The 14,851-nt window shown below is 33.9% G+C and overlaps 1 protein-coding gene across 1 annotated transcript; it reads left to right on the top strand.

Annotated features, from left to right (window-relative positions):
• Positions 1-163: 163 nt before the first annotated feature.
• On the top strand, positions 164-14,761 carry LOC125646758 (ubiquinol-cytochrome-c reductase complex assembly factor 1-like). Its single transcript, XM_048873279.2, has 10 exons — positions 164-384; positions 4,141-4,245; positions 4,692-4,823; positions 6,524-6,596; positions 7,081-7,138; positions 8,857-8,965; positions 9,062-9,139; positions 10,436-10,552; positions 12,308-12,408; positions 14,387-14,761. Exons 1-10 carry the CDS (start codon positions 292-294, stop codon positions 14,439-14,441), a joined length of 921 nt encoding a protein of 306 aa, XP_048729236.1. The 5' UTR covers positions 164-291; the 3' UTR covers positions 14,442-14,761.
• Positions 14,762-14,851: the final 90 nt, after the last annotated feature.

The following is a 14,851-nucleotide window of genomic DNA, read 5'->3' as shown; positions in this document are numbered from 1 at the left end:
TTTTGTACTCGATAGAGTATGTATCATTAAAAAAAATTGCAGTGTGTGTTATTATCAGGACATTTTTAGTTACGAATCAGCTAGGGTACAATCTACTTAAACGCATCACCTTCAATCGTAACAACTCGGCCATTTCCCTATCCGACAAGGCCGAGCGTGTTCCGATTGGCATCACCTTGTACAAAAAATGTTTTCAATTGCAGAAGAGTTCGGATTACGAAATTGTTACAAAACGCCGAAAAAGTCAAGTTTGAAGGTTCCCGAAGAGAGTTGTTATTGTTGAGATCTAAAATGTCTCGTTGCGTTTTAACGAGATGTTACCATTGTTTTACTAAATCGATGCTGCCTAGGAATGAATCGATTGCTGAGAAGTTGTGCAGAAAAGTGAGTTGTGGTGAAGTTGACAGAATTTCCTCTAAAATAAAACAGATCGTATTCTAGTATTAAGAAATGAAATCTAATATGAAATATATCAAACCGAATAGAATATTATATGTTATTATACAATGGAATGCCGCATTATGATATTGTTTTAGAGCCTTGATTAATGTATGAAATGTAAATGGATGCTTGTAGTTCGAATTTCCTCACAATTCTAATTTCTTGGCTCATTAGTTATCAGAGACGTATATAAATAGGGTAATTGAACTTATATTGGTGAATATTGGCACGAGTTGGCTGTGAAAATGCGCGAGCTTGCAAGTGCATTTTGTCAGCCAACGAGTGCCAATATTCACCTATATAAGTTCAATAACCCTTTTATTATATAACTAAAGTATTTAGTTGTTAAATTATATCCCTTTTCACTCAAACTACTCCAAAATAGACGAGAATTAATCAATATTGGCATCTAAGGTGAAGGTGTGCAATAACAGCATGCATTTCTTAACTGTTCAGTATAATGCAGGGCTCAAAATTAACATATGCCCGTCAGTCTATGACTGGTTAAAAGTCTGGCGGACTGACATACATTTGTTTTAGTCAGTCCGATGGGACTGGTTAATTTTCTAATGCATCATTTTGGAAAATATACTTATGAAATTTTATACACACATTTGGCATGCTTCGATCTGTAGATATCAGACGAATCTGGTTCGTATTAAAGGGACTGGTTCACGATTTTTGATAGAAATATTTTTCATTTTCGATGTTAAACATTAAAAATATAACTCATTTAATGTTGACAGCCAAAATTTTGACCTTCTGAATGCAAGAATAAAAGCAATATTTTAGCCTTAAATCTATGTTATGTAAACAAAGACTCGAGTCTTTTTATGTATAAAAAGAAGTGAAATATTGATTTTGTAATATAAAGTATCTTAATTTTGCATAGTCACAAATTTTAACTTTTAGATGACATATTTTACCCCAGAAAATGCTTGAAATGTGAAAGATATGATAAACTTGGATCGATATCCATTTCTTTTGAAAATTTCGTAAACAATAACATACTGCAATCTTTGTTTACAAAACAAATAATAAACTCTCTAAAATGAGCTTCTGTGATAATGTATAACCATAATTTTTATGTGAAATGTTTTAAACACACTAAACAGTATATTTTGATCATTAAAAGTGAAAAAGAAAATTTTGGGCCAAATCGTGAATCAGCCCCTTTAAATATAAATCCCACATTTAAGTGTTACAATATTGTCTGAGGCATATTGAGTTAAATTTCATTTTAATAACATTAACGAAATATGTTTAATTATTTCTGGAAAACTCTGTTCGACTGGTAAATTTTTCTGTGGACTGGTTGAAATTATACCCCATCAGTCTGGCTGGACTGGCGACATAAAAAGTTAGCTTCAAGCCCTGTAATGCTTAAAGCAAACTGATTTTGTAAATGGGGACATCATAATTTATGTACAGTAAAACATTCTGCTTAAGTAAATATCAAATACCGGCTCTGTCAGATTTGGAGGACCGTCGTCTGCCATTTTGGCTTGTTTACGTCATTACAGTAACGTCAATATTGAACGCTCATACTCGGAATGTTTCGGACGCATACAATTTACGCAATGTAAAGTTAGCGTTCAATAAATTCTCAGGATATTGAACGCTAACATTCTCTAGATTTTACACAGATTTTATATTAGACTATTTATTAGCTATATAATAATAATTGTTACTGGAGAGCAATTCCTATGGCGACATGTTTACTACTAAAAATATGTAACGCTTTCAACTATGAATTTTATATCTACTGATTTCATAATTACAGTGATTTTTCAAAAGGGTCCTGTGGCTTTCGAAATGGGAAAAATTGTGCACATTTTGATCAAATTGGGAAAACCTAGTCATTATAATATTGTAAATATGCTATATATATCATATTAAAGGAGAATTCAAACAGAAATTGATGTCATTCTTCTTTTAAATATTTTACATATTTAACTTTTTTTTCTTTAAGCTCTTAAAATTTTCAACTATTCTTTCTAAATCATCTAGAATTGATGTGTCTTTGTCAAGTCATACATACACTATTCACATTGAACTTATTCTTAACAAATACGTTTTTCACCAGTTTTTATTATTGGGAAAAGTGCATGTTAAATTGGGTAAAAATTGGTAATTTTTGGGAGGGGAAAGGGCCAATATTCGGACTTAAAATGGGTCTAAGAATCACTGATAAATGATTTCATTCCAATCATAAATTGAACAGGTATAAGTTTTGAAGTAAATGATAAATTAGATAAATAATCTTTATTTTTTCGAGTCTCATTATCAACAATGAAAATTAGGTATAAAGTAGCTATTTACCAACTTGCACGGATGTTTTTGCCAGGGGTCTTTTTGTGGGAGGAAACCAGAGTACCCAGCCGAAACCCACATGACCACCATACCATGATACCCTCTCACATACAACCACTGCTGATCACAGGGATTGAACTCAGGTCGCAGTGGTGAGAAGCGAGTGTGTTAACCACTACACTACCCAGACTCCCAAGTGAAGTGATTTAAATAATGATTAACAATTATACTAAATTTAGGCCAATTATAAGCAATTTCTGAATTCTTGCCAATTTGGGCTAGCTTGGGTCTGTGATTAAGATAATCCCTGGAAGGAACATCAAGACACTGTATTACCATTTATCATTGTTTATTACAACCAGGAACACATGCATTTAGTTAGTGGCTAAAACTGTGATATTGAAATATTGTACAAATAGTTCATCTACATGTATCATTAAATATTTGTCTGCAGTGTGAATTTTAATATATTGCAATTACGTTTACAGAAAGGGATGCAACATTGTTAAATGAAATATTTACTTTTCCATCATGTTAATGTTGTCTTGTGCATAAAACTTTTTGATCTTTCCTTCGACAAATGCCATTTTGCCAGACCAATTTATTAATGTGTTGTAAACATTGTGTTCAGTGACAGGATATGTGACTGCAGAGTTGTTTACTTGTGTGGATTGTCTGTATTTTCCACGGATTTTTAAGTCAAAATACGATCTACGGATTCACGTTGAAAATCTATGATTTTCCACAAATCTGGAAAAAAATCGTTCCCAAAATTTTCCAATAAGTTTGATAAACAAACTTGGGAGAGGGCCTACATAGGTTATGCCTGTTGCTCAATCCTGTTGAGTTTTTCAATAAAATATGTTTAAATTAATTAAACAAACTTGTCATCTGAATGAAACTTGTTCCCCACTGATTAGTCCTACACCAAGAGAAGCGAGGTGAACAGGGAACTAGTTTAGTCAATCGAATTTACCATTGTTTAAAGCACACCATTGATATTGATTTATTGACAACATGGAGTTTTTCATATAAAAAAGGAGTTTAACAACCAGTGTAGCACTTTTTTGTTATATTCAACTTTTATACTGATAAAGTGCTCAAAATACTGACAACTTGGTTCCAGAATACTGACATCAGTCAGAAGGGGTAAATAAGTAGTCTGTGACTGGCGAGGAATCATGTAAACAAAGATTTACTATATATGCTTTATCATTATATAAGTCCTGGTTTGTATGCCCTGTATACATTTATATTTAAAAGACTATTAGCGTTAATTATTACAAATTACAAGACTATAACTTACATGCCTGTTCTTTTTTTATTTTTTGATGTTAAGGCAGTCTGGTCTATATAGTGTAATTATTAATGCTCTGATTATTTTAGGTAAGGACTAGGTCCATTTTCCACTTACCAGTGTGCAGTGAAGCAAAACTTCAGCCTGTCACCACATATGGAAATTCTAGAGCTCCAGCAAATTCAGTGCTATTGGTAATGACAGAATTATCATTCATTTAGCTTTGGTTTAAGTCAGATATCATTAATCAATGACTTTTCAGTGTCAGTACAATTCTCTGAACAATGTCCGAAATTTGTACTGGTATACTGTGAAGAATTTATTATCATAATAAAAACAACATTTTTATATATATATATATATGTACAACATAATTCTAAATCCAAATTAAATGTATTGATTCATGTAAGGATGAAATAAAGGAACAGATTATTATCTACAGTAAAACACGGTTACAGTGAACATGTCTATAATGAATTCACACTTAAAAGCGAAGTGATTTTCATTCCCTGAAGTATTAGAATTATGAAATTATTGGATATAACATGTTTATTGTGAATCAAGATTTGTCATCAATGCTTTGCTATAAGCATGGTTACTGTATTTATGTACAGGAATTGAAGTTTGCATTGTTGATTAGGTGCAGCACCGACAGATGTCTGACAAAACAGAGGAGAAGCCTCCACCACCTTCCTCCTTCTTAAGTAAACTGTTAGACAATGTAAAGGCATTCATGACCAGGTCAGAGATAGAGACCACCATGCCAATACAGGTAAATCAAATACATAAGTACAAGCACTAGCATAAACCTAGGGACCATTTCACTAGAGAATTAGCACTAACTGAAACACATAAACCTGGGGACAATTTTACAAAAGTGATAACACTAACATTGTCACAGATCACAGGTTATTGTTTCATTCCATTCCACAAACCACGGGTTATTGATTCCTTCCATTTGTGGAATGGAATGAAACAATAACCCCTGATTTGTGGAATGGAATGAAACAAGAATCGGTGGTTTGTGATGATGTAACACTAACATAAACCAGGGAATCCAGGGGTTAAATATTTTTTCACATGCTCAAGTCTTGGACTTGAGGGGTCAATCTTTGCCAAGTTCCACAGGGAAATATCAAAGTCCAGGTTAAATTTAGAAATTTGTTATTGTTTTTATATTACGTCATAGATACCAGTATTTACATTTTCAATCATTTTATTCGTATTGGCGTCTTCAGCAATCTATCTTGATGGGTCGCATGCAAGAAAACAAAAAAATATAGAGTTATGAACTTTAACTTGTTAAGATATTTTATTCTGAAATGCAGTCAGTTTTATTTTCGTTCAACAATTATTTATACAATAATAGGGAAGTCCCTTGATTGCGGAGTCCGAATACGGAATTTGCTAGTCTCGGACTTCGGGCTTGAAGAATTTTTAACCCCTTCACAAAAGAACGAACAAGGCCAAGCTGCCAGCATATAAGGGTGTGATTAGTACTGCCAGTAATTATCTATGACTGTTACTAGAATCCTGCAATAGGCAGGAGCCCAGTGTGATTAATCTGTGTGAGAATACTGCCAGTAATTATCTAAGAATGTGATTAGAATCCTGCAATAGGCAGGAGTCCTGTAGTGATCAATCTGTGTGAGAATACTGCCAGTAATTATCTAAGAGTGTTATCAGAATCCTGCAATAGGTAGGAGCCCAGTGTGATCAATCTGTGTGAGAATACTGCCAGTAATTATCTAAGACTGTGATTAGAATCCCGCAATAGGCAGGAGCCCAGTGTGATCAATCTGTGTGAGAATACTGCCAGTAATTATCTAAGAGTGTGATTAGAATCCTGCAATAGGCAGGAGCCCAGTGTGATCAATCTATGTGAGAATACTGCCAGTAATTATCTAAGAGTGTTATCAGAATCCAGCAATAGGCAGGAGCCCAGTGTGATCAATCTGTGTGAGAATGTGTGTGTCTGTCTGTCCTTGTCCTGGAATTGTGTTTGGCCCTCCCTGCAGGTATTGAATAGAAAATATATGCATGAACTTATATAAATGGGTTACAGATCAAGTTTGAGTCTCCTTTAAGTACCACAAGGTGGGACCCTTTTGTGATGCTTGCCATCACAATGATATCTAGTTTTTCATTTAGTCAAATTATGAAGTTAAGGAAAGGTAGCAACAAATGATGTACATTTTTATCATAGTTTAATGGACTTTCTTGATACTGTAAACCAACTTTATATGTGTACAATAGATAAAATCTGTAGGCTTCATGAGCAGCTTTGGCTCAACAGATTTTTATAGTCCTAGGTTTTCTCCATGTCTGTAGTATGTGTGTTGATGTGATTTGCCAATTGAATTTGTATTTAGCACACATTGTAAATCAGTTTGAAAACTTTTATCCCCTGAAATGAATTATTTGTCTTTGATTGCATAATAAGAGCTTTTCTTTTTGTTGATATTTTTGAAGCATTTACAAGTGGGAGGCACACTATTGGTCTTGGCAATCTCAGACTATGTTTCCTATGAAGAGTTCTTTGAGGGTGAGTTTCTGATCATTTGTTATTTGCATTTAATTTCCTGACAAGAGAACAATAGATTGAGTATTATCCAATGTGAATTCTGATTGATGAGAAAAAGGTCAAGTTCATTGAAAAGTTTTCCGCAAATTTACTTCTTAGGCTACTGAAGGGAGAAAACAGCTAGTTGATTATAATTGTATTACTGAAATGTGTATGAGTAAAACCTCTTTCAAACTGATATATCTTAATGAGTTAGGGACACTTAAATTCTCTATTTTCATTCCTTTTGTGCCTTTTGTCCCCATTATGTTGTATACCATATTTGATAATTGGTTCAGTAGTTTTCAGAGAAGTTAGTAGTGTGTAAAAGTTTATGCTTGCTGGCACCAAAATATGTTGCCTGAAGTGAAAGGCTCAGGTATCTTAAAGATAAAATGTATGAAATATATATATCTAAATGGGAATTTTATATTCTTTCACTGGAAATGAATATTTCTTTTTACAGTTACCAATTTAGAAGACAATTTTTATTCTTTCTACAAAGTACTAGAACTTCACCTTTGGTAAGTGATATTAGATGATATATGTATCAGTGTTTTAACTAAGAATATTAGTCCATAATTGATTACTGCAAAGATGTTCCAAACTGTCGACCTATGAAGAAGATTTTTTGTAGATTCAGTCAGGTTCACCTGATATTATTTATATATTTTTTGTGATTTTGAAGTTCAGGTTTACCTGGTATTTATCATATCTAGTGGCAACTTTAGATTGGGGTTTGCAACACACAAACACCCACTTTGGTTGAAATTTTTAAAAACAAAAATGGTCATTATGTGGTCTGCAATACCCATTTTTATTTTGGGTGGAAAAATTAACAACAACCCTTTCCCCTCTTTGAAAAATTTTTCAAGTTGCTTTTGATATTAACTTAAATGATGGTGGTTGTGTTTTATTAGCTGACCTGAGCCGAAAGCTCAAGTGAGCTTTTCTGATTAAAATTTGTACGTTGTCTGTCATCGGTGTTGGCGTAAACTTTTCACAGTTTCGTCTCTTCTCCAGAACTAAAGGGTCAATTTCAACTAAACTTGGCAAAAGCATCCTTGGGTGAAGGGCTTTGAAGATTATTCAAATGAAGGGCCATGCCCCATTCAAAGGAGAGATAATTACAAAAATGCAAGAATAGGGTGGAGTCATCTAAAAATCTTCTTCTCAAAAACCATTGGGCCAGAAGAGCTGAAATTCACATGAAAGCTTTCTGACATAATACAGTGTTAAAATTATGGCCCCCGGGGGGTAGGATGTGGCCACAATAGGGGATCAAAATTTTACATACTTATATATAGAAAAAAATCTTCTCAAGAACTATTGGGTCAAAGAAGTTAACTTAACATTTACATGAAATGTTCCTGACATAGTGCAAATTCAAGTTTGTAACATGAAAGCGTCCTGACATTGCAGATTCAAGTTTGTTAAAATCATGGCCGACGGAGGTAGGATAGGGGATCAAAGTTTTACATATAGACATATAGTGAGAAAATCTTTAGCAATCTTCTTTTCAAGAACCTCTGGACTAGGAAAGTACAAATTTACATGAAAGCTTCCTGACATAGTGCAGATTCAAGTAGGATGCAGCCACAATATATAGGGAAAATCATTAAAAATCTTTTTTTTAAGATTCATTGGGCCAAAGAAGTTTACATAAAAGCTTCCTGACATAGTGAAGATTCAAGATTGGAAAAATCATGGCCCTCGGGGGGTAGGTTAGGACCACAATAGGGACCAAAGTTTTACATGCGAATATATATGGAAAATCTTTAGATATGGGCCAAGGTGACTCAGGTGAGTGATGTGGCCCATGTGCCTCTTGTTGATGATTTTGCCAAAGAGATTTGTGTTTTAATACATCATTTTAAATTTGAAAAGTTGTGAGGGGTTGTGTGAAACTCTTTGTAAATTAGGATTATAAATCCTGCATCTAAACAGGACCCACTGTCCTACAGAATTATTTTATTTTGAGCATCTCTGCTACCAGTGAAGCTAAAGGGGACTGTAGGTTTCCTCTGTCAGTCTGTCCTACTTCTTAGCGCTTTTATTCATTTTACGACGATTAACAAGCAAGTTCTTCAAATTATATTGTACAAGAGGAAGCCTACATGTGCATGCTTTTTATTTTGCTTTCAATGGAGACATGGATGTAACCTACTGTATAGCTTTTTTAATATGTTATAATTGACCCGGATTTACAAGTTATTTTTTTATTTTGGTTTTGAATTTTTAGGATGGTGCTCCAGCGTTTACAGCGAGATGGTAATGACGGTATCGTGGCAGGAATGGCTCTCGTAAATGCCATGTGGAAAGACCTGGAGCCACGTGTCAAGCTGGCAGGGGTACAGACTTCATTGAAAGAAAAGTTGCTAAAATACCATATTCAAATTAAGCAGTACTTCAGTATATGCTTAAATGCACCTTTCTCTCTATTTAAGGCCCAGATGAAACAGAGAAATGATGGCTTTCATTATCTCCACAATCATTTGCAGTCAGCCATGCTTGTGTATGATGAGGTATTTAATATGACTGAATCCCACATTATTTCCATTAATACATACAGTTAAACTTAATTGATCTGCTTCTGTTTAATACCAAATATTAATTTAGTAATGAAAATTTTTTGTAGAACTAGAAATAAGATACACATGGTATCAATATATATATCAAAATATTAAAATATCAAAAGTGCAAATATATGCATGAGTAACACAATACATGTATCAACACTTCGCCGCAGGTTACGTCCCTTGTCCACTATTTTGTTGTAAATAATCCTTACTTCCCTACGTTTGCCTTTATAATTTTCTGATCTGTACTTTGACATTTGTTAATTTTTTTATCATTTACAGACAACTACAATAATACCCCAAAATGGGGCAACTTGAAAAGCTTATGAAAATTTAATTAGTAATACCTATAATTCACAATTTTATCCTCTTACATTACGTAGGGTAAAGAAGAAAAAACTTGGTTATTCACGGATTGACCTTTGACTGACCCCACAAAAGGGAATAATTCAAATTGCTGGTTGATAGGTGTTTTACACATGTAGGAGATTACAGTTCAGTTATCTCCCCTGAATTTGTGAGAAATGTATATAGTTTTGCAAATAAATCTAGTAAACTGTCCTGTCAAGCAAAGGATCAGCAAAAAATTTACTGGTCACTGGTCATTTTGCGAATTTACACAGTCAGTAGCGGGTGGTCACTGGTCATTTTGAGAATTTACACAGTAGCGGGTGGTCACTGGTCATTTTGAGAATTTAACATTTTGTAGACGTAATCTCCTGATGACCTTGACGAAGTGTAAATGACTTTGGATAAATTTACTATTAGGTCACAAGAAATATAATCCTCAGAATTGAAAAAAAAAGAGTTTCTGAAGTATACTGCTTGTATTCTCAAACAAATGGACATGCAAACTGAAAACTACAGGACTTTTTGAAGCAGGGCTCTTAGTACATAAAAATCATTAAAAATGTTCGAAATCCTACTTATAGTGAGATTTTACATGAGAAAAAAGATCTTTGATATTCTATAAATCTAAAAAGAGGGAAAAGCTTATAATTAAAGGTCAAGAGATGCAAGAAACAAAAAAACAAGAAAACCTGTATAGGTTTATACAAACAAAACATACTATGTGGATGTAAATATTCAACAGTTAATTGATTCAAGTATTAAATCATGGTTATAAATGACAAATTAATGTCAGTTAATGTTATTAGTAAACTTTGTGCAACTGAATTTTAGAATAGACAATTTTCACTCTATAAGAAATGAACAATCATGTCTTATTCTATTGTATTTCAGGCTTTACTAGACGGATCAGACATGGAATTAGCTCACGCTTTGTGGTTAAATATTTACGACGGTAAAGATTGCGACCCTCGGTGTTTAGAGTTCATGGTGGATTACACAAGAAAACAGGTGTGAAGATTACCACAAAATGACACATCGTAGAATAACTTCAATTAATGTATATCAACTAGTTTTTTTGCATCATGTTTTTTTCTGCGAATCAGAATCTAAGACAGTTTATTAAATTTATGTGAATCAAATTTTCACTATTTCAAAGTCATAGTGAAAAAATAATTCACAATTATTTGAACTTAATAGGAAGGAATGGGGAAAAAAGAAGTCAGCATTTATACGTATAACTTTTGATATTTAATGCAAAAATGCAGTCTATGAAACAATTTACACGATTTCTGAGCTACCTCACAATCTAATCTAATCCCAATATTGATGATATTCCTGCTTCTCTGACGATTTTGGGTTTTGTTTGCATGTAATCATAGAGCTTTATCAGCCATTTTGCTCCAAGTGGCTTCATCCGGGTGAGAAATAGATCGATCTTAACCTTGTCAATTTCTGATGACCTGCTTAGCTGATCACAACACTGTGCTGTGTATCATTATTCAAAAACAATTTTGCACTTTTGTTTACACTCAAGTGAATATACATAAATCACTGTTCATTATCTTCACCTTTCATAGTAACGTAAAAAAGTCGTTTTGCAGAGAGTTTTGCAGTGAATTCCTCTGATATATCAGCTGGAAGGGAAGGAATGATCCATCTAAAGTTCTAGTGAAGTAGCTGTAATACAACTATTTATCGATAATAATTTTTAAAGTTTATAACAGTCATAAATCATTTATTGTTACATGTATACATGCAAGTAGCTCATGATTATACATGGATTAACGCAAAAAAAACATGGCCCATTTAATTAGCTTGTCCGTTATTAGATAAACAACAGTGAGGCTTACCTACCTGTTATCTGGTGCTTGTCAGATATAAAGGGGGGGGGGGTGTCAAAGTACCGGGTATACTATTACCTGCACCTGTATGCTTTATAACTCTATTACGAAAACAAAATTTATATTAAATTTACGTTCATTTATTTTCTCCAATTTGGAAATTGTCGTGAACAAAGCGGAAATTGGATATACACATAAAAAAAGCTGGGATATGGTAACATAAATCACCATAAACCTATCTTATGAAACTCGTACTGGAATTTCACATTTGTTCTCTTAACCAAAGTTCTAACAATTTAGAGGAAAAGTGGGATAATGGAAGAACTTGTACGTACATGTAACAGTTGTGAAACCACTTCTGTGAAATCCAGGTAAAGTAGCAATAACACACCACAGAAATCTGATATGGATGGAAACCGGAGGATATGTACAATAATATTTTGATATGGATGGAAACCGGAGGATATGTACAATAATATTTTGATATGGATGGAAACCGGAGGATATGTACAATAATATTTTGATATGGATGGAAACCGGAGGATATGTACAATAATATTTTGAAATAAAAAGGTTTCAAATTTACCTTACTTTAATAGTTAAAACGGGCAATTTAATTAGAAAGTAATATGAAAAAATGATTAAAACCCCTGCTAGACTCAAATGCACAAATTACAGATAAGCAGTCAACAAGTAAACTTACTGAACTATCAATCTAAGCAATTAAGATTATAAAGGAATATACAATTGTATTGCTGATAGTTATATTTTCATTCAAGTTTCATAAGAAAGTCGGCCATTATAACGATATATTATTCCTCCTTGAATGAAATATTGACTATAAAAATGTTAGAGCTACAACAAGAATATGACTTATTATTGCTTAATGTGATATAAACATGGTTGTAATTTGTGCTTGCAGATGAACTACCTCCACTCCATCGACAGTAAAGTTCTCCTTGGAGGACAACAAGTTTCCTTTTTACCCATAGAGCTGGACGAAGAGATGCAGAGGAAGTCCGAGTTAGTATCAAGCAGATTAATCACATTTCTATTGTCTTCTGGGGAGACGGACAGTAAAGTTATATGTACATGAACAGATGTATGTTAGGTCTGTCATGAGGATAAGGTGCAATACTTTGAATAAAAGCCTTTGAATGGATTTAGGTATTTTGGCAACTTTAGCTCACCAGAGTCACTCCTCTGTTGACGTCTAGCTATATATGCCCACTTGTTTTTCATCTGAGTAAGTTTTTGAACTTTTTCGTCTTTCCAAAAACTGCATGGTCAATAATTACCACAACTGATATGTATCATCTTTAGGGTAGGAAACTAAAATTGTAAATTTTATGGTCCTGCTTCCTTGGGGCCTTTGAGGTGGGGGCAAATATCTTTGCATTAATCTTTCAACATCTTTTCTCCTTATTATGAAGTTTATAAACTAAAATCAATGTTGATGATAAAGAAATATAAATAACAGATTGGGCCACAACTTTGTTGAGGGAGGAATAAAATGCTATATGCTGAGGCCAAGGTCATCTAGCCAAGAGAAAGGTCACTAATATCAAGATTAAAAGTAATGATGATTGTTTCTGTCTTGTTGATGTATAGACAATACACCTTTATATTTTGATTATTTATAGACAAGACACATATATAAATATTGCATGTAGTTGAGGGTAACATTGAAAATTTTCACCCCGAGAAAACCATTGTCAACTGAGGCGCAGCCGAGGTTGACAATGGTTTCTCGAGGGGTGAAAATTTCAATGTTACCCCTAACTACATGCAATATTTGTTTTATTATATTGAATGTTATGTAAACTGGAAAGCAGAAAAACTTACGTCTGTTGACATTTGATCAATCACTGTCATGCGATATTTCGTATTTCGATGCGGGTACTCGCGTTTATTACAAACGCTCAAACGACGTCATCTAGCAATCTACGGCGAACCGTACGCGCATAAATTTGACGCATGTGATCATTTTTAGGTCACCTGAATCATTCAGGTGACCTATTGCTATCTGTTTTTGTCCGTCGTCGTTCGTCGTGCGTTAACATTTGAACATTTTCAGCTTCTTCTCTGAAACCCCTGAACCAATTTTGACATATAGCATCTGTGGGTGGAGGGGAACAAAAATTGTGAAATTCGTGGTCCTTGCCCCCCTGGGGCCTGAGGGGTGGGGCAAAAACCATCAAAATGAGTGTAATTTTAAAAAATCTTCTTCTTTACTCCTGGACATCAAGAAGCTAAACTGTGGGCATAATTATAATGAGCGTTGAGCCCTCTACCAAAATTGTGAAATTCATGGCCCCTGGGGCAGGGGTTCTTGTGTTAGGGTGGGGCTCTATTGGTCATATAGTGAAAATGTAGAAATTCTTTGAAAATCTTCTTATATTGGTTTTATCTAAGGAGTAAATAACCCTTTTCTTTATGATGTCTCAGACCTAGGTTTTTTAAAAAGGATTATTGATTGAACATAAAAATGACACATGTACTTCATGACCACATAGCTATTCAATGTTTCTTCCATCCAAAAGTAAAATTCTTATATTTAAACACAAACCTAATTCAAACATTGGAAGGTTGTTACATGATACTCAGGTGACCTATAAGGCCCCTGGGCCTCTTGTTTATAATATCACCCGTTGTCAAGTACTGTTACCCGTTGCTAGCTACTATCACCCTGGGGCGCATGTTTTCTGTTCTCAGAGGGTAACAATATGTTTTTTCAAATGCTTCTCGACCAATCAGGTTCGAGTATTTTACATGAAAGTATAATAAATACTTTTTATTATCTATAGACAATACACCTTTATATATTTTTTATTACCTATAGACAAGACACCTATATATTTTTTATTATCTATAGACAAGACACCTTTATATTTTTTATTACCTATAGACAAGACACCTTTATATTTTTTTATTACCTATAGACAAGACACCTTTATATGTTGTTGATTAATCATTGACGATACACCTTTATATTTTGCAGGGAGAGAGAATACAAGATTCCTAGATATACCAGAAAGCTTGATTTTAAAGTGTAACATTTGTCCCCTGTCCTCGCCTCTCTCAGTTTGGCTGTTGTGGGACAGTAGTAACCACAGAGCTGCGGTCCCTGGATTAAGGATAGTTGTGATGACCACATCCTAAGTTTTGTAATCCGAGGAGCCACTGGTCAGCAGCTCAGACAGTATTTACGTGGCTCTCTTTACAGCTGCCAATTGACGTGTCTTTCACTTGTACATGGTATCAATACATTGTAAATTAAATGCATGGTTGATGTTTTAGTCTTCAGGAATCTTGTTTTATTATAATCATACGTGTACTTTGATGTTATTGATTAAAATACCGTTTTCAATGTAAATTGATTTAATTGCTAATACGATAGGAAGAATAAATTCTGGCCAGATACTCACGGCTGATCTTGTCTCGTACTCGTCACGTGAGGGGTTAA

This window comes from Ostrea edulis, chromosome 6 (assembly GCF_947568905.1).
Source record: "Ostrea edulis chromosome 6, xbOstEdul1.1, whole genome shotgun sequence".
Classification (NCBI taxonomy): domain Eukaryota; kingdom Metazoa; phylum Mollusca; class Bivalvia; order Ostreida; family Ostreidae; genus Ostrea; species Ostrea edulis.
Note: the sequence above shows the minus strand (reverse complement) of the source record. Positions and strands in the feature narration are given on the sequence as shown.

Coding starts and splice junctions, on each gene's coding strand:
- LOC125646758 (XM_048873279.2), top strand. CDS start 292: ATGTCTCGTTGCGTTTTAACGAGATGTTACCATTGTTTTACTAAATCG. Junction 10,553..12,307: donor TGGATTACACAAGAAAACAG/GTGTGAAGATTA, acceptor TTGTGCTTGCAG/ATGAACTACCTCCACTCCAT. Junction 12,409..14,386: donor GAGATGCAGAGGAAGTCCGA/GTTAGTATCAAG, acceptor TATATTTTGCAG/GGAGAGAGAATACAAGATTC.